At 28.4% G+C, this 23,311-nt stretch overlaps 1 protein-coding gene across 3 annotated transcripts; it reads left to right on the forward strand.

Moving 5' to 3' along the window:
• The first annotated feature begins 70 nt into the window (after positions 1-70).
• LOC113790142 (sushi, von Willebrand factor type A, EGF and pentraxin domain-containing protein 1-like) lies at positions 71-18,846 on the forward strand. 3 transcript variants are annotated; one of them, XM_075820595.1, is made up of 17 exons: positions 71-89; positions 11,791-11,958; positions 12,160-12,345; positions 12,683-12,868; positions 13,213-13,386; positions 13,680-13,853; positions 13,954-14,133; positions 14,620-14,799; positions 14,887-15,060; positions 15,181-15,555; positions 15,611-16,972; positions 17,037-17,210; positions 17,288-17,413; positions 17,501-17,782; positions 17,854-18,108; positions 18,174-18,362; positions 18,430-18,846. In XM_075820595.1, exons 1-17 carry the CDS (start codon positions 86-88, stop codon positions 18,666-18,668), a joined length of 4,428 nt encoding a protein of 1,475 aa, XP_075676710.1. In that variant the 5' UTR covers positions 71-85; the 3' UTR covers positions 18,669-18,846. The 3 variants fall into 3 exon arrangements, with proteins under 3 accessions (XP_075676710.1, XP_075676709.1, XP_027195567.2); XM_075820594.1 differs by lacking the exon at positions 71-89 and adding an exon at positions 4,270-5,075 and having other exon boundaries at positions 18,177-18,362; XM_027339766.2 differs by lacking the exon at positions 71-89 and adding an exon at positions 4,272-5,075.
• The last annotated feature ends 4,465 nt before the right edge of the window (positions 18,847-23,311 follow it).

A 23,311-nucleotide genomic window follows, 5' to 3' on the forward strand; every position in this document is an offset into this window, starting at 1 on the left:
TGGTTAATATTTTATTAAATTTTTTTTTCATTATTTTATTAATTTTTTCGGTTTTTGTTTCTCGTAAATCATTCGTTTCGTAGTTATGTGTGAGTGAACGTCTCGACCAATTTTTTTGTTTCTTTTTTTCACAGAATTTTTATTATTCCATAACGTTATGGACATACCGTAACAAACAAATGAAATACCATACCGAATGTTCATTTTTTTTGCAGAATGACAATAATATTTCACAGGGTGCAATTTAAATCCTGACGAGGCTTGACACATTTTAATTCCGGTATATCCTACATCATCTCGACAATCTGTTCATTTTGAATATAATATTAAGAAAAATAAATTATTAGATTCTTCGATGCTATTTTATTTATTTTATTTTCTGAATTTTCGAATATTCTTTGAATGAGAGTTATTAGCATCATCTTGTTTTTCTCTCTAATTTCACTATAATTGGCCGGCTTTTTTTGTTTTCATTGCATTTATAATACTTTGTACTTTCCAACACAAGGTTTGTTTTATCTCTTATTTTTTCCCGTGCAAATGGCTCAATCATTATAATCTTAAATGAATGAAGCGGCATTAAATTGAAGCCAGATAGAATATGCTGGAAACATTTTTATGATTCACTTTCTTATAAGCATTTTCATTCATTAATCAACTAATGATTGCTTTTCCATCATCATTTATTTATGATGAAAATTCTTAGTTGATGATATTTTCTTTTATGACTAATCCTGATTTCCTACACTGATGACTTGCCAATCTATTCTTGTAAACAAAACAAAAAAATTGAATCTAAACTTGTTATGCAAACTTTAGAAATCATTTTATATGATGACGATGATGAAAAAAGAATGCGATGAGAAAAGGTGAGGTAAAAAAAGCAACAATAATCTTTAATGACATTCTTTGATCAAAATTCATTTTTTTCCGTCGTTTAATTTTTTCTATCACTTGAGAACTGAAGTTCATTCGTTTATTATTATTATTATTAGACGAAATGAAAATCAATTTTAAAAATCAAAATTAATGTTTGCGTTAACATTTTCTTTTTTTTCGACATTCGTTATGTTTAAATGTGTTTCCAGCAACTGCAATTAGTTGTCGAACAATTTTAATGCTAAAAAATTCAATTTTATCGTAAAAAAATGTTTCATTATGAAGTGAATGGCAAAGGCAAAAAGTTTTCACCCAATCAAATCAAATCGGTTGTTAATAACTCACATTTTTCAAAAAAATAGAAATTTAAAATAAAAATTGATTCGACTTTTTCCTCAACATTTCGTATCGAAATAGTCGGTAGTTCCCTTGTCGTTATGGAAAAAAAATCAGCTCTTCAATTAAGACTAAAAGTTTTATTTTTAGTTTCGATTTTTTTCTCTTCGCTGTAAATCATTTCATTGGATACTTTTCGCAATCATTTTGTGGATGTTTTTATTCCATAGTCCCAAAACTGATATGTCACTTTTTTTCGTTGTCAAAGATTAAGTATTTCATCCGTAACAATAAAAAGATTCCAATCGATGATCTTCGGCCGACTAATCATCACGTTAAGCTAATACTTGACATTGACAAAACATAACAAAAGATGAAAAAATTTATATAGAATGTACATATAACGAATAATGAAATTCTTTTAAAAATTTCCTTCAATAAAAATAATAATGATTTATATCTTTTAATTAAATCGATTTGATGATGATGTTTTTGATTTTTATTAAATTTTCAACAATTTATTCGATTCAATTCTTATCATAATCTTTTCGGAAGAACAGTTTATGAAAAAAAGGATTGAAATATTAGAAAAAATAATACAAAATTCGTAACTGGAAAACAATTCTTTTATCTTACTTATTTTAAAAATTCATCATATAATTCTATTCGATGGAACTGATTACCATTCAATCCAATAGGATTCTATAGCAACATCCACGTTCTTATGAATTCTTTTAAAATGCTTTTTTTTCTTTCATTGAAAAAATGATCCTCCCTTGTTTTGATACAATGACAACGACAATCAATGGTGATGATGATGATGATGATGAAAAAATGGCAAAGTTATAACGATTCCAATCTATTGTGTATGAAGTATAAATATATACAATTTAAGAAGATTGTTTTTTTTCGAAAGAAAAAAAAGTTTGATGTGGAAAAAAATGAAAAATCTTCCTTAGAATTGATTTGATTTTCATCATTTCTATTATCTTGTTTTATTTTTATGAAATAATTCTATGCCTTTTTATTACATTTCCCGTTATCTACGTTCGACCAGAATGAACGAAAAATATAGACAGGACACAATGATGATGATGATGGTGGTGGTTTTAATTTTTGCGGTTTTTGTCCTAAATTTTCATGCTGTTATTTTTCTTGTGTCATCATTGTTGTTAAAATGTCATGTGTGATTTTTCTTTTATTCTCTGTCTTAGTCTTTTGTGTTTAATTTTCATTCAATCACTTGATGATGATTACGATGATGTTCTGCTTTCCTAAGAATTCATTTTTTTTTCTTTGCTCTTCACTTCACTTTTTTTTTCTTTACACATTTTATAGATTTTATTATTCCATCATATTCCAATGATAATGATACGATAATAATAATAATAATAATGATCCAGCTAAAATTGATCAAAGCACGGTGCATCACCATTCGTTTGAGGTTGTTGTCGGTCATGAACATTTTAATGGATGGAATTTCCTTCATTTTTTTTTACTTCAATTATTTTCATGCATTTTTTTTTGTTCCCGGCAAAAGTGAAAATTTTTTTTTCATTTTATTTTTTTGGTCAAATCGGATGTCCTTTTCCGTTTTTGTTTATATGTGTGATGTGGTTATTTTCAAAATAAAATAAAATTCTATTCAGAATAGGACAAAAACTCACATTAGTTTGAAAAATTGAAAGTGAAGAATAATTTATATCATTATAGTCTTGTTGTATTTTTCTTCAATGTTTTTCGGGTACCAAAAAATATGATATAAAATTTTTTTGGGTAAAGTCAATTTTTTAAATAGTCTGATCACGTAGAATAAATGTGTCTCTGTATGTGTGTGTTTTTGTATTTCCGACTTTATACAATATATTGTATGGTCGGGAATCATTGCTAAAAAAATGCCATAATTTTTCATGTTCTTTTTCATTGTTTTGCTCACTCTTTTTTTTTCTTTAACTATCATTACTATTATTATTATTTTCGTAACATTATTATGTACAGAATATTCTTCGATTATTTTCTTCTTATTCGGATCAACATTCATGTTTGTTGTGCATTCATGTACACAATATCTTTCAACGTGTTATTCCATGTTGTTGACTTTTTTCCTTCTTTTTTGTTTTTCTTTTTTTTTCCTGTTTCATTTAATGTTCAATATCAGGTGATGATGATTATCTTCTTTATCTGAACATTTTATCATTTATCTTCATTAAAATAATAACAATATTCTGATATTCTTAATTTCCTCCATACATCATCAAGTATGAAATCATGGAAACAATTTATAAATGGATATTTTTGAAAAAATCAATGAAATCTCATTAACCTTATTGATTTTTTCTTCTTCCTTTTTTCTTCTTACTTTTACTAATGGGTTCATTGAAATTTTTAAGGCGTTTACTGTTAATTATTTTGTATCTATTAGATTTTCGTATAAATTCATTGATTTAGATCATTATTCAGGATTTCAATTATTATTATTGTCATCTTTTTTTCACGTTGCTTAGAAATTATTTTATCAAAAAAAAAGAAAAGAAAATTTTCGTACTTTCGAAGTTGAATAACCAATTTTTTTTGATATTTGATCATTGTTATTCGTCGTTCCAAATCATTTTGTTTGTTCAATGTAGCTTGACATTGATGGCATATGTGTATTGGGAAAAACTGAATAGCATAATTATTATTGGATTGAAAGCAGAGGAGAAAAACCGTTGGAAATATTTCAATTAAAATAATTGTTTCAAACCATCAATAAACAAACCTTAAATGGGTAATAATATGAACATATAAAACTCTAAATGTGATCGGATCTAAAAACAAATGAGGATTTTATATATTTGACAAATTGCATGCACATTTTTTATATTAAAAAAAGCAAAATCTAATAGTTTATGGATCAGCAAAACTGGCGGCCATTGGTACCTATGAAATCAAAAATGTGTTCAGAATGTTCGTGTGTGCGTGCGTGCATTCATTCATTCATCCATCGTGGGTGTGTTGTATTCGCTGTGTGTGTGTGTATGCGTTCATCATATTACTGACTGACTGTGTTGTTAGTGTTTCAAAACTGTTCCCGGCAAACGGTGAAATGAAAATAACAACAACAAAAAACCGATCCAGACCTAAAGCAAACTTTGAATCGTTCGCACTGCTGCTTTTTTGAGAATAATTTTTTTCCAGTTCAAAAAACTAAGCCATTTGATTTAGAGCAAAATTTTGAAACGTTTTTTTCCCGGAAATTTTTATGTTGTACACAGTTTGTTTAAATGTGCTTGTTGTGTATGTGAGGAATTTTGTATTTTTAAGAATTATCAATCTAAAATAAAGAATTTGAATAAGAAATTCAATGATTGTCATCATGATTATGTTGTCAAAGAATATCATTTCAACATTTATGTTCCTATCATCATCATTACAAATGTTTAGAACGTTTCAATTGATTCTAATCATTTGTTGCATCATTCCATGGATTTCATCATCATCATCATCCTTTGATAATTATTTACATAAACATTATCACAATAATCATCATCATCATAATGATGAAAACGAATTAAATCATTATCGACAACGTAATGATTATTTGAACATCGAAAATGATGATAATGATCATTCATATCAGAATAATATCTATGATCGTATACGTAAACATCCACGTTCATTAATTGATGATGAATCGACATCATTTTCATTAGTAGCAGATGTTCATGAAACAAACCTACCGGTTTCGGATATTAGTGTACAGCCAGAATTGTCATCATCAATAATCGATTTCAATTATATTACGATTGGTGAAAATAATAATAATAATAATATTACCGATGATATAAATCATTTGTCAACAATTGGTATTGATGGTGATGGTATGTGACTATTATTATTATTACGAATAGCAAAAATAAATAAATAAAATTAATTTTAAACGATATTGAACAAAAAAAAAGAAAATACCAGATGAATTTATTTATGGAATTTTATTATTGTCAATAATGTTGATGAAATACAATACACAAACAAATTCATTGAATAAAGGCCACAAATAAAAACGTTTAGCCATAAGAGAATTTTCATGAAATACCACAGAAAGAAGAATAGATGAAAATTTTTGAGATTTTCTTTTGTGTTTTGCTTCAAGCATCTCTATTGTTTTTATATATCATTGAAGCATTATCATATTGTTTGAATGAAATAAAATTCAATTTTTTGGCTTTGTTTCCCCTCAAGGCGGTTTTTTTTCATTGACCATTCATTGCATAATTTGTTTGCTTATTGATATCAGTCCATTCAATCGATGATAGAACCATTTTACATTCACATTTGTTTTTTTTATTCGTCAATAATCACAATCACTATTGATTCTTTTATGATCAGCCATTTGTGAATACAGAATTCAAAGTTTAAAAGAAAAGAATAAAAATGACTATATCAACAATGATTGTTGACTACTGCCCCCCATCAAATTAAAAGAGAAAAAAATTCAATAAAAATTCAAAAATAAGTAACAAAAAAAGTTGAAACTAGAAAAAGAAATTTGCAATTCAAATCACAATGAACATAGAAATGCCAAACACACTATATTTTATATAACCGCGGGTAAACCAAAAAAAAAAAAAAAAACAGAATAAAAGAAAGAAAAATGAATGTAAAAAACTATATCAGCATTATCATTTGTAATTCTAAATTGAATATCTGTAGGTTTAAAAAACGATCATTTTAAAACACTGAAATGATTTGAATATATTTGGGTTTCCATCCTCTTTTTTTGACTTTTTTCAAAACATAAGGTAACAAAATAAAAGAAAAAGAATTTATTGTCATTTAGCCAATTGAATGCAATGAAGCTGTTAAAGGTATCAATGGTATTTTTTTTGTCGATCATTTGTTGAACAGATTTTCCAATAAGAATAAAAAAAATTATTTTTGAATAAGAAATAATTTGGAATTCAAATTGAAATTCTTCAGTTCAACGAAAAAAACCTGGCAAAAATGGTTATTCATCAAAATTATGAAAAAAAAGAATATTTATTCTAGAATCATAAAACCTCTCAGTTTCAAAATGAGAAAAAATTCATCAGAGTCAGTCATTAGAATAAACAATTTGCTTTTTCAAATATTTTTTTCCTCATTTTCCGGTTTTATATTTTGTTAACATCATCTCTCATTGAACCATTAATAAATGTATAGTTGCAAATGAATTTTTACATCATAATCATTATTGTTACCGTTGATAAAGTCGATTATTTTAGGATACTTTTCATTTAAAAATTTTTCATTTAAATCGAGTTTTTTCACTTGGTTGATGATGATAGTGACATTCAAACATTTTTTCTTCCTTTTAAAAAAATGAATGATAATTTTGACAGTGGTAACACCATTATCATGAATCCTTTTTTTGCAACAAAGAATTCTAAATGGAATTTACCGATTTGTTGTTTTTTATACTCTGTATATGCATTCGTCCATCAGCCTTTGGCTTTCAGTGATAATGATGATGATGATAAAAAAAAGCTCGACAAGTTTAAACAAAAAGGAAACTGAAGTAAAAAGAGAAGCTAAACATTTTTAGTCATTAATGAAAGTGAATATGATAGTGATATGGACAGGCAACAAAAAAAGCCATTTTTTTCTCTTTTCCTTCATTCTTGCGCTTCACTTGACATCCATGAACAGAATAAATTCTATGGAAACATATGAAGGTGGACGGTAAAACAAAAAATATTCAGAATAAATCCATTTATTTGGGGAAGATAAAAAAATGAACGAAAACAAGTTCTATGATGAAACCAATTAGTTGTTGACATTGTGACATTGTATCGGAAATGATAATGTGTTGTTGATGTTTTAGTTTAAACCAAATTCAGTGGTTTTATTTTTCTTGTTAAATGTCATTCATATTTCAATGGTGATGATGATGATGATGAGATTTTATCTAGCTTTTTCTTCCTATTCATTTTTTTCCCAATAAACTGTGCATGAATTATTTTATTTGGTCTATGCCAAAATCATATTCACTATTTATTAAATAAAAGAAAAAATTCAAAAAAGAAAAAGAAAAATTGTATGCCATGAAAACTATTGATTTTTTTCCCATCAATTTTCATTGCCATCATTATGGAATTTTAGCCACAATCGTTAGAATCTTTTTTTTGATTCTACATTTTTTTTTGCAAATATACTCAATGTTCCATTATTAAATGGTTCAAGTTTCACACTTCATTCACATTCACTTTATCATCGATTTCAATAGGCAATATAATCATCATTCAGGCATAGGAATTTCCAATCATGATTCTTTTGTATATGTGTGTATGTAAGATTTGAAACAATCTACGAATTCAGAAAAGTTGAAGCAAATAAAAAAAATAGAATTGAAAAAATTTCTTTTCTTTACCTCCTCCCCCGCACACACACAAACAAACACTAGACAAGCATTTATCTTTCTTTTCTATTCGTCAAAAAAGTGTTTTTCCCGATGATCGAAAATAATTTGATTTTTATTGCCATTACTATACCATCCATAGACTTTTTATACATTATTATTATTATTTGTTGTTGTTGATCATTGATGATGGAACCTGATTCATAAAAAATTGTGTAGAATTTTTTTTTATTACAGTTATATATGGTTCGTTTACCATTTTGTTGTCGAGTACTTTATCAATTTTCAGTATATTTTATTGCCCATCATCATCATTCACATTTATAATAATAATGATAAAAAAAATGAAAATGAAAAAAAAGTAATCTCATTTCACAATGATGATAATGATGGTCACAAAGAATTTCAACAACAACAACAATAGATACAGTTTAGGTCGTATAACAATAAAAATAAAAATTAAAAATTTTAAAAATAAATTTTGAATGCAAAATGAACAACAACAACAACAACAAAAAGTTCAAATAGAAATTTGATTTTTTATTTGAAAAAAAATTCTTTAAATTTTTCCTGTTTAATTTTTCTGATTTGTTGTTTCATTTGTATACATCGTTTTCATCATTATAATCGGTATTTATTTCAAATAAAAAAAATTTTACTTTAGGGAAATGTCTCTTTTACTTTCAAATGACGTTATATTGTTTTCCGTTTTTTTGTTGTTGTTGTTGCTATTTGATATCGTCATTGATGCGGAATTGATTGACTAACTTTGAAAATCGAAATAATAGCGAAAAAAAATTCAATTCAAATCCTAACAAAAAAAAGAATGAAAGAATTTATCAACCAAATGAAATCGAGCGCAAGGATTGAATGATAATAGTAATAAATTCTTTTGTAATGTTCGGATTTGAATTTTCATTTTTAAAATTTTATTTTTCATCATTTTTTTAAGTAAAAAAGAATCTCTCATCTTTCGCCAGAATGCATTCATAGAAAAAAAAAGAAAAATTTGAAAATAATTCAATACAAAGGTGATTGAACAATTCAAATAAATCATTAATGTTCCAAAAATAGAATGAAAATATATTCTCTCTTGAGAGAATGTATTTTTCAATATTCTGAAGGATTGATTTTTGTTTTGTTTCTCAGGAAATGGACCTTTTTTTCAATCATCATCATCATCATTATCGAAATTCTATTATTCAAAAGGAATGAATTTTTGTTTTAAATTTTATACATTAAAATAAAATATATATTTGAAAATGGAATTCTGCTTATCAACGAATGCTGTGAATGTATGTACACTAATATGAAAAACATGTATTAAATCGCAAACAACAACAACACTATGTGTATTTGAATGGTCGTTTATCATTTACACATGGACGATTTGGAATAAATAAATAAATACGTTATGTGTTTGTTGTTGTTGCTGTTGTGTGTATGTATTAAGTATTTGTTACAAATGCTTATAAACAACAAAAAGTTTAGTGTTCCAGAAAATTTTTCTTCTTCTCTTTTAACTTTAGCATATATTAGAAACGAAACATTTGTTGCAAATAATAGTTATTTTTTAAATATTTTCATCATTATGTGTTGACGATATTGATGTCTTTTTTTACTTAACTATATATGATTATGATAACAATAATAATACCACAAAAATGTCCGCTGGGTTAAATGGCCATTTAACCGGAGAAGTAGAAAAAACCGTCACCAACTATGACAATAGTATTATTGATGGCTAACATGATCATCTACAACAACATTAATAATATCCAGTCGATTTGTTTTTCCTACTACTAAACAAGTAATTTAAAGTTATATCATTCAACTTGATTATGTTGAATAAACAGTTTGTCTGGCCAAATAATTCATGACCATCATCATCATCATCATCATTATTATTATTATCATAAGGATTGCATTGTTCCCGTAGGCATCATAAGTTTTTTGTTTTTTACCTACAAGTTTTCATAGCATTTGAAAATCATAATCATTTTTTCTTCTGTCACATTTTCAGATCTTGTTGTTAATGATAATTGAATATCTTTGTTTTGTTGTTATCCTGTCAAATTCATTGGAATTTGTTGTTCATTATAGAAAAAAAAATAAATGGACCATACACTCAAACGAAAAAAACAAAAACAAATAAACGATAGACTCATCTAGACTTTTTGTGGTGATAGATCATTTATTTGTGCACGAAACTTGACAATGATGATCGTAACCATACATCAAATAACATCGATGACAAATATATTTTTAGCCTATTGAAAGAAAACAAACCATACCTGTCCATATACAATATTATTAATGACCAGAATATTCTTTCTTCAAAAAAAACATATGATAGTGAATGTTGAAAAGAAAATGAATGATAAAAGAAAAAAAATTCCTAGTCTTTTGAACAAAAGTATTGAAGAAAAAAAGTTGAATCAAGTGGCTTATTGAAGTTTTTTCTCTTTCTTCAAAGCCAAATTATTTCCCAGAGAAAAAAAGATCGTGTTGATGAAGATAAATTGTTGGTAACTATAGAATTTCTCTATTTCTTTCTTCTTCTTCTTCTTCTTCGATGATGATGAACGATGACGGTGAAAAAAAATTGTCATAGCAATTCTATTTTTTTTTATTCATTTTGTTACAAAAAAAAATCATGTTAAAATACTGTGGAATTTTTGTTTGTCTATTTTGAAACATACATAGCCTCTGGTATTATAAATGGAATGCGGTTATTATTGTTTTGTTCTTTCTGTAATGAAAGGGAAAAAGTGTATAGAATAGAATTCTATGGTTGTCGTGCTTTTATTTCCATTAATTCAATAATTCATTGTCCACAGCCTGTGTGTTGGTGTCCAGCAACCGGATTTCCTTTTCTTTTCAATCGGATTGGTATTTTTGCCTTCGGTTACAGTATTTGTTTAAGTTACATTATTTGCTTTTCATAATAATTTTTTTTTTTTGATAATTCTCAAGAATTTTGTTATTCTATAGAAATTATTATTTGTTTCAATTTTTGCCTTTGTAATACAAGTTTAAAACATTGTTATTTGAATAATTTCAACAAAAATTTTCAATTCTAGTGTCATCGTGTGCAAATACAGATGAATTCTGATTGTCCATACAAAATAAGTATATCAAAAGAATAAGAATTCACTAAATTTTTATCAAGGGAAAACATATTTTATGACAATTTGTTCGACCATGTCATGTCTTGCATAGAAAATTTACATCATTCTCTATCCATAATATAATAGTGATCGATAATCATTCTTACAATTTTATAAACTTGTAACTAGAATCATATCAATATATGTACTGACCTTTTTTCCTATCAAGACATGTCAAATCTTTTTTTTTCTCACTTTTTTCCACGAAAAAAATGTTGTCATACACACATGCATCGAGATATGTTCCAGAATTTTCTTTTTTCTGATTTTCTTTCATTACAACTTGCTTTCGTGGTTGTCATCGTGTTTGTCATTGATTTATGATGACATAAACATTGAATGTTACAAAATTATCTTGTTTCCCCATTTTCAGAATGATGGCAAAAAATCAAAATCCAACAAAACTAAAGACAATATGACAACCTTGTTTTCGATCGGATCCATGTATAGACATGATGTCGAAAGATAGAGAGAAAAACGTTTCCCGTTGAAACGGTTGTTTTTGATGGATTTTCATTTTCTTCATTATTTATAGAGTCGATAAAGCTTCGGATAAAATCGATTCTATCGTGATATTTATATATTGATTCACAAAATTTTCTTTACGCTAACCTACAAAACATCAGATTCACAATGTGTGATGGGTAGTAAAGCTTTGCGAAATTTTTTCTTGTTTCGAGATTAGCTCTAATTTTTGTTTTACTCGCTCCGTTAGTTTCTGTATAAATTGATTGATCGCTTTCAATTTAAAGCATCAATCAGAATTTTGCATAGTAGGCATATAGATTCAATGTGATTACAGCTTTAATCATGGAAAATAAGTTAATTCCGGTAAAATTTGATTTTATGCTTATTTGTTGACTGTGCAAATGAGAAAAAATAAATAATTGATCAACATTGAATAAGAATACTCTGTGTCATCACATTGAATACATTAGATATCAATGTATATAGATTTTTTTTACTGTAACATTATTTTGGTTTAATTCTTTTTGTAATTCTAATTATTATTGAAATATAAATCTGTAGATGACACATCGATTACATATGATGATCGTCTTTGTCCAAGAGATCGTGAAGAAGCTAAAGCTCGTGGCCAATCATGTTTACGTAAATGTAATTCACATAAAGATTGTATATCATCAAAACGTCGTTGCCTTTGTGATGGTCTTTGTGGTTGGAGCTGTATACGACCAGGTATGTGCGGCCAATTTGTTGATCTTATTCACAACCCATTTTTTCTTGAATTCCTTTTAAACATGTTTGAAATTTAATTCAATTTTATTTCTCTATTTTTCTTTTTCTATAAATTTTTGTTTTGATGCCATTTTTTCTGTCATTGCCATGTTTAAATCATACAAAAAAAAATTCCTACTGTTGTTGATATAATTCAATCAGATTTAAATTGTGAAGAATTACCAGGCGTCGCTAACAGCCGTTACACATTAACAAATGGAAATTTTTTCCATTCAAAATTAATCTACGAATGTGACCCCGGTTATATTATGTCCGGTACTGGACGTGAACGTATTTGTCAAGGTGATGGTTCCTGGAGTGGTTGGCCACCACAATGTAAAACAAGACGTATGTATTTGATTCATTTCATTCTTTTGTTTTCCTGTATATTTGAATTAGATTATTTCCGATAAATTTTTTTTTGTATTCTTTGGAATTTTTCATTCCTCAATGTTGATGATGATAAAATTTCATTTTTCACTTTCTTTTTCATATATATTCACGAATGAATCTCATGAATTAATCATTTTTTTCGCTCTTTTTTTCCTGATTTTATTTTTCATTCATTCAATACCCTACCACCATCATCATCATTGATAAATTTGTCTTTGCACGCCCACTCATTTATCTATCACATTCACTTACGACAACAATAATAATGGAAATTCCAAAAAAAAATCGACAGCTGTTTGTGGAACGCCACCATTCATACCACATTCAAAACATTCCGATTTAGTTGGCACCGAATTTGAGCTAAATAAAACAGTTACATATGAATGTTTCAATGGTTATGAACCAAATGGTTCAACTGAAGCCGTATGTGTCCATCGTAATGATACCGTTTTTTGGTCGATCGATTTAATTTGTGTTCGTATGTATTTATTATTGTCATTATAATTATAACTGCCATATGATATTTTTCAACAACAAAAGAGAAATCATTATTTTATATTCCAACCAAAACATTAGCATTATTATGAAATAAATTCATTTCATTTCATTATATCAACATAAAATGGGATTATAATGCAATTTTTAAAAAAATGAATTCTATTGAATTGAATTAGATGCGTTTTTTTCAAATGAAATGAACTCGATTTGAACACAAAGAAAAATTTAATTTAAAATGATAATTTGATAATGTTCCAACATCAAATATTGCTTTCTTTTTTTCATTCATGTTTTCTGACTTTTTTCCAATTCTATATTGGTAAGGTAAAAATTGTGGTGATCCAGGAAATATTGAAAATGGTTATCGAAAAATATCCGGTTATGTATTCACATCGAGTGTTAATTATTTTTGCAATGATGGTTATATATTGGCTGGACGTGCATTGCGTTATTGTCAATCGGATGGACATTGGGGCGGAGAATTACCTGTATGTAAACGTAAGTATTTGTTTAAATAAATGTTTTTATGTTGTTCAAACGATTCCGGAAAATGAAATTCATTTTCCGGAAGTATAAGATTCACATTTTTTGATTTACAATACTTATGCATTCAATTTTGTAGATCGAAAATTAATAAATAGAAAAAAAAATTAATAATAACTTTTATATTTGTTTTTCATATTGGTATGATGAAATCCATAATGACTGACTTGTATTTACAATATGTGGTTAAACTTTTTGATTTCGAACAAAAAAAAATCAATAACAACGATAACAACCAACAACAACAGCTGTAAAATGTAGCCAACCGAAAGATCCACAGAATGGTCGAGCTTTCTATGACAATTATACCTATGGTTCAATAGTTAAATATCAATGTAAAAGTAATTTTAAACTTCATGGACCACAAAATCGTACATGTCAATCGAATCGTGAATGGTCGGGTGATGAACCAGACTGTAAAAGTTCGTAAAAAAAATAAATTTTTTTCAAATAAAATGATAATGATTGAAAATCAAACGAATGAAATCTTTTTTTTTCATTCTTTCAATCATCACATCACAGTAATTGATTGTGGCCAACCGGATCCATTTCCAAATGGTTACATTGAAATTCAATCAACAACGATCGGTTCGACAATTTATTTCTATTGTTTTGATGGTATGATTTTTGATGGCCAATATACAAATAGTACATGTACAATAAACGGTACATGGAATCCATATCCATTTCCCAAATGTATGGGTAAGTACATTCGGCATACTTTTTTTCCTATTCATTTTAGAATTATTATTATGGTTTTGTCGTGCAAATCTACCCCTTTATTGTTCTTTATATCTATCGAAATCATGTTTTATTGTTGTTGTTGTTTTTTTTGGATTATTATTCTTGTCATCATCGACGGTTATTGTTATTTGTTCCAAGAATATGGAACTTGAAATGATTTCTAGAATGAAAACAACAACAAAAAATGATAAAAGATAGGCGATAAACAAATTGGATTTTGGTTTTGTTTGTGCTTTAAAACCAATACTATATATATGTTCTGAAGCAAATAAAATAAAAATAATGATGTTTCAATTACTATCACCGTCAATGATCATTATTATTGTTTTTCTTTACTTTTTTTCTTGTTATTTGTTATTGTTCGTGCATTTCACTTATGTTCCATTCTGGACGATGATGATGATAATAATCATAATACATTCCTGGAATACTTCATACTCATAGCTCCATGTTCTGTACCACAAATTATCAATGGTATGGTTGAAAATCTACCACCACGTACAAAGATTCAACATGGCCAACCAATAAACGTGACATGTATACCAAACTATGATCTAGCATATCAATCTAATCCTATTGTTTGCTATAATGGTAGCTGGTCACAATCACCAAACTGTGTACCAGGTTTGTTAATTCTTTTAAAAAAATTAAATAATTCAAGCCATAACAACATTGATTATGATAATAAATTTTAATTTTTTCAAATTTTAGCACGATGTAAAAAATTACCATTACGACCAAATAATGGTTTTGTCGTTGCACCAAAAACCGAACATGGAATGCGTGCCCTTTTCATATGCAATGATGGCTATATACTTGAAGGACCAAATATTACATATTGCCATTTTGGCGTTTGGAATATAACGTCGCCAACCTGTAATCCAAGTAAGTGAGCAAAATCATTAAAAAACATGATTATTTTTTTTTGTATACTTTATACAGCCATAAGTCAGTTATGAAATTGAATATTAGAATATGATAATAATTAATAATATTTTCATGTAGTTTATTGCCCATTTCCTGGCTATATTGACAATGGAAATGTTATGCTTGTTGGTCATATGGGAATGTATGATTATCGTCCATATATAAAGCATGTCACCAATAATAGACAAATAATCTATGAATGTGATCGCGGATATCATATTGTTGAGGGACCACCAGGTGCTACGTGTATAGATGGCCAATGGTCTCCATCTGAGTTACCTCGATGTGAACTTTATTCACATCCAAAATTATTAAGATGGAACCGTTCAGTCAAAACGTTGATGCGATATAACGAAGAATCAGATACAAATGAACGATATGAACAACAGGAACCAATGACGACCAAATCAAAACCATCACACCAAAGAAGGCGGAAACGTCATCAGAATAGACGTAAGAATTAGCTTACACAAAAATAAAATAAAAATTTCTTATTCTAATTTAATAGCTTCCTGCACACGATTACCGGAAAAAAAGTTGATGAAAATTTCAATCGTACGCCTTGGGAATGGTAATGATACATATCCACATGGAACACGAATACGTTTAGCCTGTGATGATGGCTATGTAACAACAAATCCGAATCGTACATTGATTAAATGTGCCAAAGGACGTTGGAAACCCGAATTACCCGATTGTGTTCCAGCACCGTGTATAACACCAACAGTGCCAAATGCACGTTTTCATCTTCATCGTCGGCTTTTACAACCGGGTGAATTGGTTAAACACGAAAATCGTATTGAATTTATTTGTGAAGAAGGCTATCATGAACCAGTACCATTGACAAACGTAACATTACGTTGTTCATATGGATCATGGGATTCATTTTCATCGAGTCAGATTTGTGTACCAAAACCGTGTCGTTTGCAAAGGCGCCATCTACCGAATGGATATTATCTTGATCTTACATTCGATACAGACGGAACATATATTGAACATGATAGTCTCGTATCATTCGAATGTTTGCCGGGTTTTAAACCGAATAAAACGGGTGAATATCGATGTTCATTTGGTAAAATTGAACCAGAATCACCTCAATGTATAACGGAAAATTCTAATGTTATTCCTGATCAATCGACAACAGCAACGACACCGCCTTCGCAAATTTATAATGATGGTTCCGTTTCGAGTCGATGTAGATCACCGGAAAAAATCGAAAATGCACTATTTTATTTTGATCAATTACTTAGCCAACGCTTGACATTGATAGGTGTTGCACAAGTAGATCATGTAATGTCCGCATATGATGATTTTAATTTAACTAATGGCCGAAAATTGGACTATCGCTTTGTTCAACAATCATCATTACCATTTGAATATGATCATGGGACGGAAATTGTCTTTCGTTGTGTGACGTATGCATCGAAAATGACAACCGAACAAATTAATGGTGAAAATGATTCGATGGCCAATCAAACAAAACCTACACGAAGTACATGGATAATTCGTTGTGAAAACGGTAACTGGATTGGACGATCATTTGAATGTGAAAATGATTTCATGGAAATGGAACCTGAAGAAAAAGATGAACTGATAATAAAAGAATCGAATGATTTGAATCTATTTCATAGTATTAGTGGAAATGGTTCATGTATGGCCTACACAAATGATTCTAATATTCGAATGTATAATGGTGAACAGATCATTTCAAATGGAACATTCTTTGCGCACGGAACAATAATTAAAATAAGTTGTTCAGATATTGGCCGTTATCAATTGATTGGACCAAAAGAACGATTCTGCCATAATGGTATCTGGTCACGTAGTGATCCATATTGTGCCGGTCTTTCACAGGAATATGATTATTCTTGTAAGTTTTTTTCTGTTGTTGATAAATTAAAGCAAAATCTAGAAATTTTATATTAAATTTTCAGTGGATAAACCGCCAACAATATTATTTCGTAATCAACTTGGGCCAATTGCTCAATCATTTCAAGGAAAATTGATTGTTTATCCGGGAACAATTTTACATTTAGATTGTCTATGGAAACGTAAATATGGTACACCGCAATGGTCTTGGAAATTGGCACAACGTCAATATCTTCAATGTGAGAAGCGCCTTTTAATTTAATAATGTTTTTTTTGAAAATCAAATTTTTTTCTTTGAAAAAAAATTCGCATACAGATTGGACAACCGATTCTTCGTTAGAATATCGGCTAACCATTTTTCATGCCCAGGAAAGTGATTCTGGCCTGTATACATGCCAGACGCCTAATCTACATATACATACGATCGAGATTAAAGTTTTAGGTATGGAATCATAAATATAAAAAAGAAAAATAATCGATCAATCATTATCAATCTTTAAATTTATCATTCTATAAATGAAAAATATAGCAATTCATTGTCCTAATTTAAATCTGACATCTCCCATGGTCAATAATGCAGATTATATAGATGATAGCATTGATGCAAATTCGACAAATTCTACAACAATAATACCGACAATGTCAACATCATTATTACGTATAGCTGAAACAATAACTAACGGAGAGAATAATAATAAAATGGGTACAATGATTCGTTTTGAATGTATACTTGGTACCAGTTTGGTTGGTTTGAATTCAATACAATGTTTGCCCAATGGTCAATGGTCAGATCCTATTCCCACTTGTAATGGTAAGTGTAATACAAACAAAATATATTCAACATTTTAGAAATTCTTTCATTTTTTTGATGAAAAACAAAAGTCACACAATGTTATGATCTGTCGTCAAATTTAACGGCCATCATACAGCAAATGAATCAATCAAATAATGTAGAATTGCAAACATCACAAAGAAATTTACCCAGGATTGAACCAGCACAAATTGTCGAAATGAATCGTACTATTGGATCAAAAGTTATATTCACATGCCCACGTGGTTATGGTCTACAGGGTAGTAATCATGAATTAGAATGTCTACCATCCGGTCATTGGTCTGGATCGATTCCATATTGTCAAGGTATAGTATTGTTCTTTTTCTCATTATCATGGAATTTTTTTGATTTTAACTTTTACATAAAATAGAAGTTCGTTGCGGTGATCCGATGGTACCAAAAAATGGCTATATTGAAGGCATATCAATGGATCAACAAATGAATGTCTATTTTGCCGGTGATATTGTTCAATATGCATGTAATGATGGATATATGATTGATGGTAATCCGATATCAATTTGCCAGGAAAATGGACGTTGGTCTGGACCGATTACAAAATGTTTGTAATCATTCACTTCAAAACAAAACAAAAAAAAACAAAAATGATTCTATTTTTATTCATTTAGGTAAACCTTCTTGCAATTATCCCGGTCTGATGCATGGTTCAAGATTAGTTTCGGAAGTGAAATTTTTCTACGAAGTCAATGAAACTATAAATTTCGAATGTTATGAAGGCACAAAATTGAAAGGAAATCGTTCAATCAAATGTATATCTAGTGGTCGTTGGAGTGGTCCAATACCGGAATGTGTTCCTATCAATATGATTTTAGATCAAAATGATAATAATATCGATATCTATCATTAAAAATAGATCTATGAAGAATGACGGAATCGATTTGCCGTGCCTTCATTAATCACACCATCAAACCATTTCTGTTATCATTATTGATTTATATTGATCAATTTGTACAGTTTTGACAAAAACAAAACAAAAAGTTTTTAATTCAATAAAAAAATAAAAACTTCTTTTTAAATCTCTCTCAGTAGATGGCGTACAAAATCGAATGAATTTCATTTCTAATTCAATTGAAGAATGTTATTTTCAAAATGGTCGGACAAAAAAAAATGGAAAAAATTTTGTCCAAACAAATGAGTTTTTTCACTGATAATTTTCTTATTTAAGAAATTATTCTTTGATTTTATTAGCTGCATAATGATGATTGGATTCAATTTCATGGAATAGATTATAGCCATATAAATAAATTGAATGCAAGATAGAAATAGAAAAAAGTACAAAATTCTTTATTCGAACATTCGGCATGCACGTGTTATTGAAATTTATTCACATCTGAAAATGATAATTCATTGACATAATGTCAACCTATAATTTAGTTAAAATTATGAAGCTAAGAAATTGAAAAATAAAAATGATAACCCTCCATTATTATGTAAGTTTTAAAAAGAAAAAGATTTTTGCTTTAGTTAGTTTTTTTAATGTCTTTTAGTTTCCTTCCTTTCCATATTTTTTCTATATAAAAGTGTGTGCGCGTGTATAAGTTATTTTTCTGAACTGAACAATTTGACTTTTGTTTCAGTTTTTCTTTTGATCATAAATTTTTTTCCTTACGTCATATATCGAATTATCATCATCTTTTTTTAAATGGATGATGATATAAGGTAAGTATTTGAAAATTCTGGTCTAAACCAGTTCATAATTGCTGTTTATATAACTTAACGTGTGACAGTTGTTTTACAAAGTTAGTCGGATGTTTATAGGTGCTTGTATTTTTTGTTTCTTACTGAATAAATAAATCCTTATAACCTTTTTTTCTGTCGTTGTTCTTGTTTGTTATGTCTTCATATATTTTATGACCGAAAATAAAAAAAAAAAGAAGATAAAAAACGATCCAGACAATGGAGATAAACAAACCTGACTGATCACACGGGTGTGTGTATGTTTATGTACCAAGGTCATATGACGACTCTTTGGTTCCAACAAAAAAGTACAGGAAAAAAACATCTGTCCTTCAAGGACATTTATACGGGGATGTTTGCGTATTCGGGTATAAAATACCGCTAAATAGAATTTTGCTACATCATTTCGCGCTTGCGTTTATTTACTGAATTTCTATAGAAATGCCATGCGTTATATTTTTGATTTGTGAAAGGATTTTTTTTCCATTCAGCATTCGAATGATGATAGCCAATTCTGGGTCAAATTGTTCACACATTGCAACAATTTTAGTTTCACTTTCGATGTATCAATCGGTCACGATATCTTATGCAACAGTATTTCATCTATTATCTAAGCCACTGCCTACCGTCGAATTTTCGCTGTTTTTATCTATTAAATGATGAGGGTGAGGTTTCTGTCATGATGATTTTTTTTCTTTTTTTCACTAACACAATTTCATTTTTTTTCAGTTTGTTTTGATGTAATGATGATGTAAAAGTATGTTATGAATAGCAGCAGTCTAAAGTAATGTGGAATGAGGAATTAACTGGAGCTAATCAAACAACATTTGTTATTTTCCATGGATACTATTATGCCACTACCATTGTTGAATGTAATGGTTTTTTTTCGTTTGCTTCTCATGACCAAGTTCTAGAATTTGTACCATTTTTATTTTTGGGACAAAAAGAGTTAATATCATTATTTTCAACATAATAGCAAATTAATTACACTAACCTGATGTGTTTTTGTTTTGGGGAAATTTACGAAAAATTAATTTTTGTTTATTTGTTTGTTTGTTTCAAATCTTTCATTCATTACCTCTACTCCAAAATAGTATTTGGGAATTCTTGACACTGCTTATTTTGGCACATTCAACAAAAAAAAAGAAGACTTTTACCACTTCTTTTGCATGGCTTCGATAATATATTTTGTTATCGAAGTAATGATTCGTGAATCGATCCGTTTTTACAATAACAACAACAACAGCAACCACTAACCAAAAAAAAAGCATGGATACACAAAATGTCTATCTTAAAACTCCATAGCTTGTTATTGTTTTGTTTGAATCCGCGTGTATATATCATGCATATATCCTACCTGCTGCTATTCTCCTAGCTTTTCATAATAATTTTTATCACAACTTTCTCTTTTCAATATTTATCATTATTTTCAATACTTCCAGCATTTGTTCGTATTTCGTAGTTGGCTAAAAGAAAGTATCTCTCTTTCACTCTCCCTCTCTCTCTCTCTCTCCCATACACACTCTATTCATGTTACTCTTCCTCATATAATGTATATCTAAACGAAATGAAGATTTTTTCTTCTTCTTTCGCCGTCTCCATCTTCTCTCTCTCTTCATCCTGAATTGACCTCGACCGACATAAGGACATAAATAATAATCAAATCATAACAACAACAACCAAGATTATTTAAAAATTCATCAAATTAATAAATGAAAAAAAAATTGGATTTATTTATTTTTTGCTTTTTTTTCTCTTGATAGATAATCATAATCATCGATCATATATAATCTATAATAAGTGTATGTGTATTTTGTTGATTGTGGTGGTAAATAAACAAATCTGGAAAAATTTTGCAATCTCAGAACCTGTGTCCATGTGTGTACATGGTGTTGATATATTTCGGTGTGCTCAAGAATCGCTATGACTAATAATAGTGCGTGTGTTTATGAATTCAAAATCATTCGATTCCTGTTGTTTAATCTTCGATTAATTGGTTAAATTTTTTTACTGTTTATAGTTGTTAAGTTTGAAATTTCAACAAATCTAAAATCCAAACCGCATTATTTTGATTCACTTTTCATCATTTTAAATGTTCATTTTATTGTCATCATCATCTATACATTTCAATCAAAATTCCTATCATATCGAAATATCCAAGTAACTAATTAGATTGAATCAATTTGATAATAATGAAAAATCCTATCCATTATTATTATTGATCAAAAAAAAATATTTTGATATGGAAGAAAAAAAATATATGATATCCAATTGAATCAATTACATTATTATCATTATTATATCAAATCATCATTGTTTATAAAATAAATTATCGATTGAAAAAACATCAGACAAAATTTTCGACCGATTTATTGAATTTTTTTTCATCATCATTTTTTCTGATGTCCAATTGACGAGGATCCAAATAAATAAAAAAAATACAAAAAGAGAAAAAAATACATAAATACACACAAACACAAACATTTACGAGAACAATTCATTGAAAAATATCTCTATTCATTCTCTCAATGTTTTGTTTCGATAAACATAACTTTCTCTCCCACTCTTTTCATTGTGTTGATTTAATTCAAAGTGAAACACACACACATATACACATCACATCAAATTGAGAAAAAAAAATCCCAAAATTATTATCCTCGGTTACACTTGAACTTGAAATTTTTCGTTTTCTCTTTTTTGTTTTCTTTCTCTCACTCTCTCCCTCTTTTTTAAAAAAAAAAAACATTCATTTTTGATACAATCTTTGATTCGAGGACAAATCGACATTGACTGATATTTGGTGCACATCATTTGTTCGTTTTTTTTGGAACAACAGGTCGGCCATCATCATCATCATCATTTCGTCATTTTATCAATTGTGGCATTTCGATTCTCATTTTTATTTTCAGTGTTTATGTTTGTGTGTGTGTGTGTGTTTCATCATCGTAATCTATTTTATATAAGTGTTCTATGTTGAAAATGTTGTGCAACATTTATTACAACGAAGTTAAAAAAAAATATAATTTATTTTCTGCAATGTCATGATAATCATGGCCATGGCCATTAGCGAAACTTTTTTGTTTTTTTGTTTGTTTGTTTGTTTTTGTTTCACATTGATTTTATTAATCGATCTCTATTGATATCATTTATTATCGTTATATAATTAAAACGAAAATATAAATCATTTCAGTTATCATCAGTTGTATTGTTTTCATTGCATTAATAAATGTTTGAATATTTTTGTTTATTGATCAAGTTTCCGGTCAAGAATTGAATTGATCTTTAATCATTTGTTTTTTATTCAAGAATTTTTTTTTTGCAACTATCAACATTGAAAAAGTGATCAAATGTCATCGATTACCACAACAACAACGTCCGCTGATAATGGCGGTGTTGTTGTGGGAAACGTTTCAAATCATCAACAAGATAATTCTGAAAATTCATCATCATCATCAACAACCAAAATGATAATGATGATGATGGATTCAAATAATAATCCCCAACAACAACAACAACAACAAAATGATCAACAATCATCGAATGTTGAACGACAAGAATCTATTGTTGATGACAATGATGATGAAATGATGGATGAATCAAATCCAATCATAACATCAAAGGAAATGAAATGTATCGATTCAATTATGAATACACAACCATCAAGAATAATGCATACCTCAAATGATGATCATTTTTGTTCTTGTTCATTCAAGTCGAATGATAATAATAATAATGATCATAATAATGGATCGAATATTAATAATGATAATAATGATAGTCAACAATTATCATCATGTCGATTCTGTGGAAAAA

The sequence above is a fragment of the Dermatophagoides pteronyssinus genome, unplaced genomic scaffold (genome assembly GCF_027571235.1).
Source record: "Dermatophagoides pteronyssinus isolate colony J.1.1.1.1 unplaced genomic scaffold, Derpt_VIB-CSIC_2022.12 sq0007, whole genome shotgun sequence".
In the NCBI taxonomy this organism is placed as follows: domain Eukaryota; kingdom Metazoa; phylum Arthropoda; class Arachnida; order Sarcoptiformes; family Pyroglyphidae; genus Dermatophagoides; species Dermatophagoides pteronyssinus.

Coding starts and splice junctions, on each gene's coding strand:
- LOC113790142 (XM_027339766.2), top strand. CDS start 4,559: ATGATTGTCATCATGATTATGTTGTCAAAGAATATCATTTCAACATTT. Junction 17,414..17,500: donor GATCGAGATTAAAGTTTTAG/GTATGGAATCAT, acceptor TGAAAAATATAG/CAATTCATTGTCCTAATTTA. Junction 18,363..18,429: donor GTCTGGACCGATTACAAAAT/GTTTGTAATCAT, acceptor TTATTCATTTAG/GTAAACCTTCTTGCAATTAT.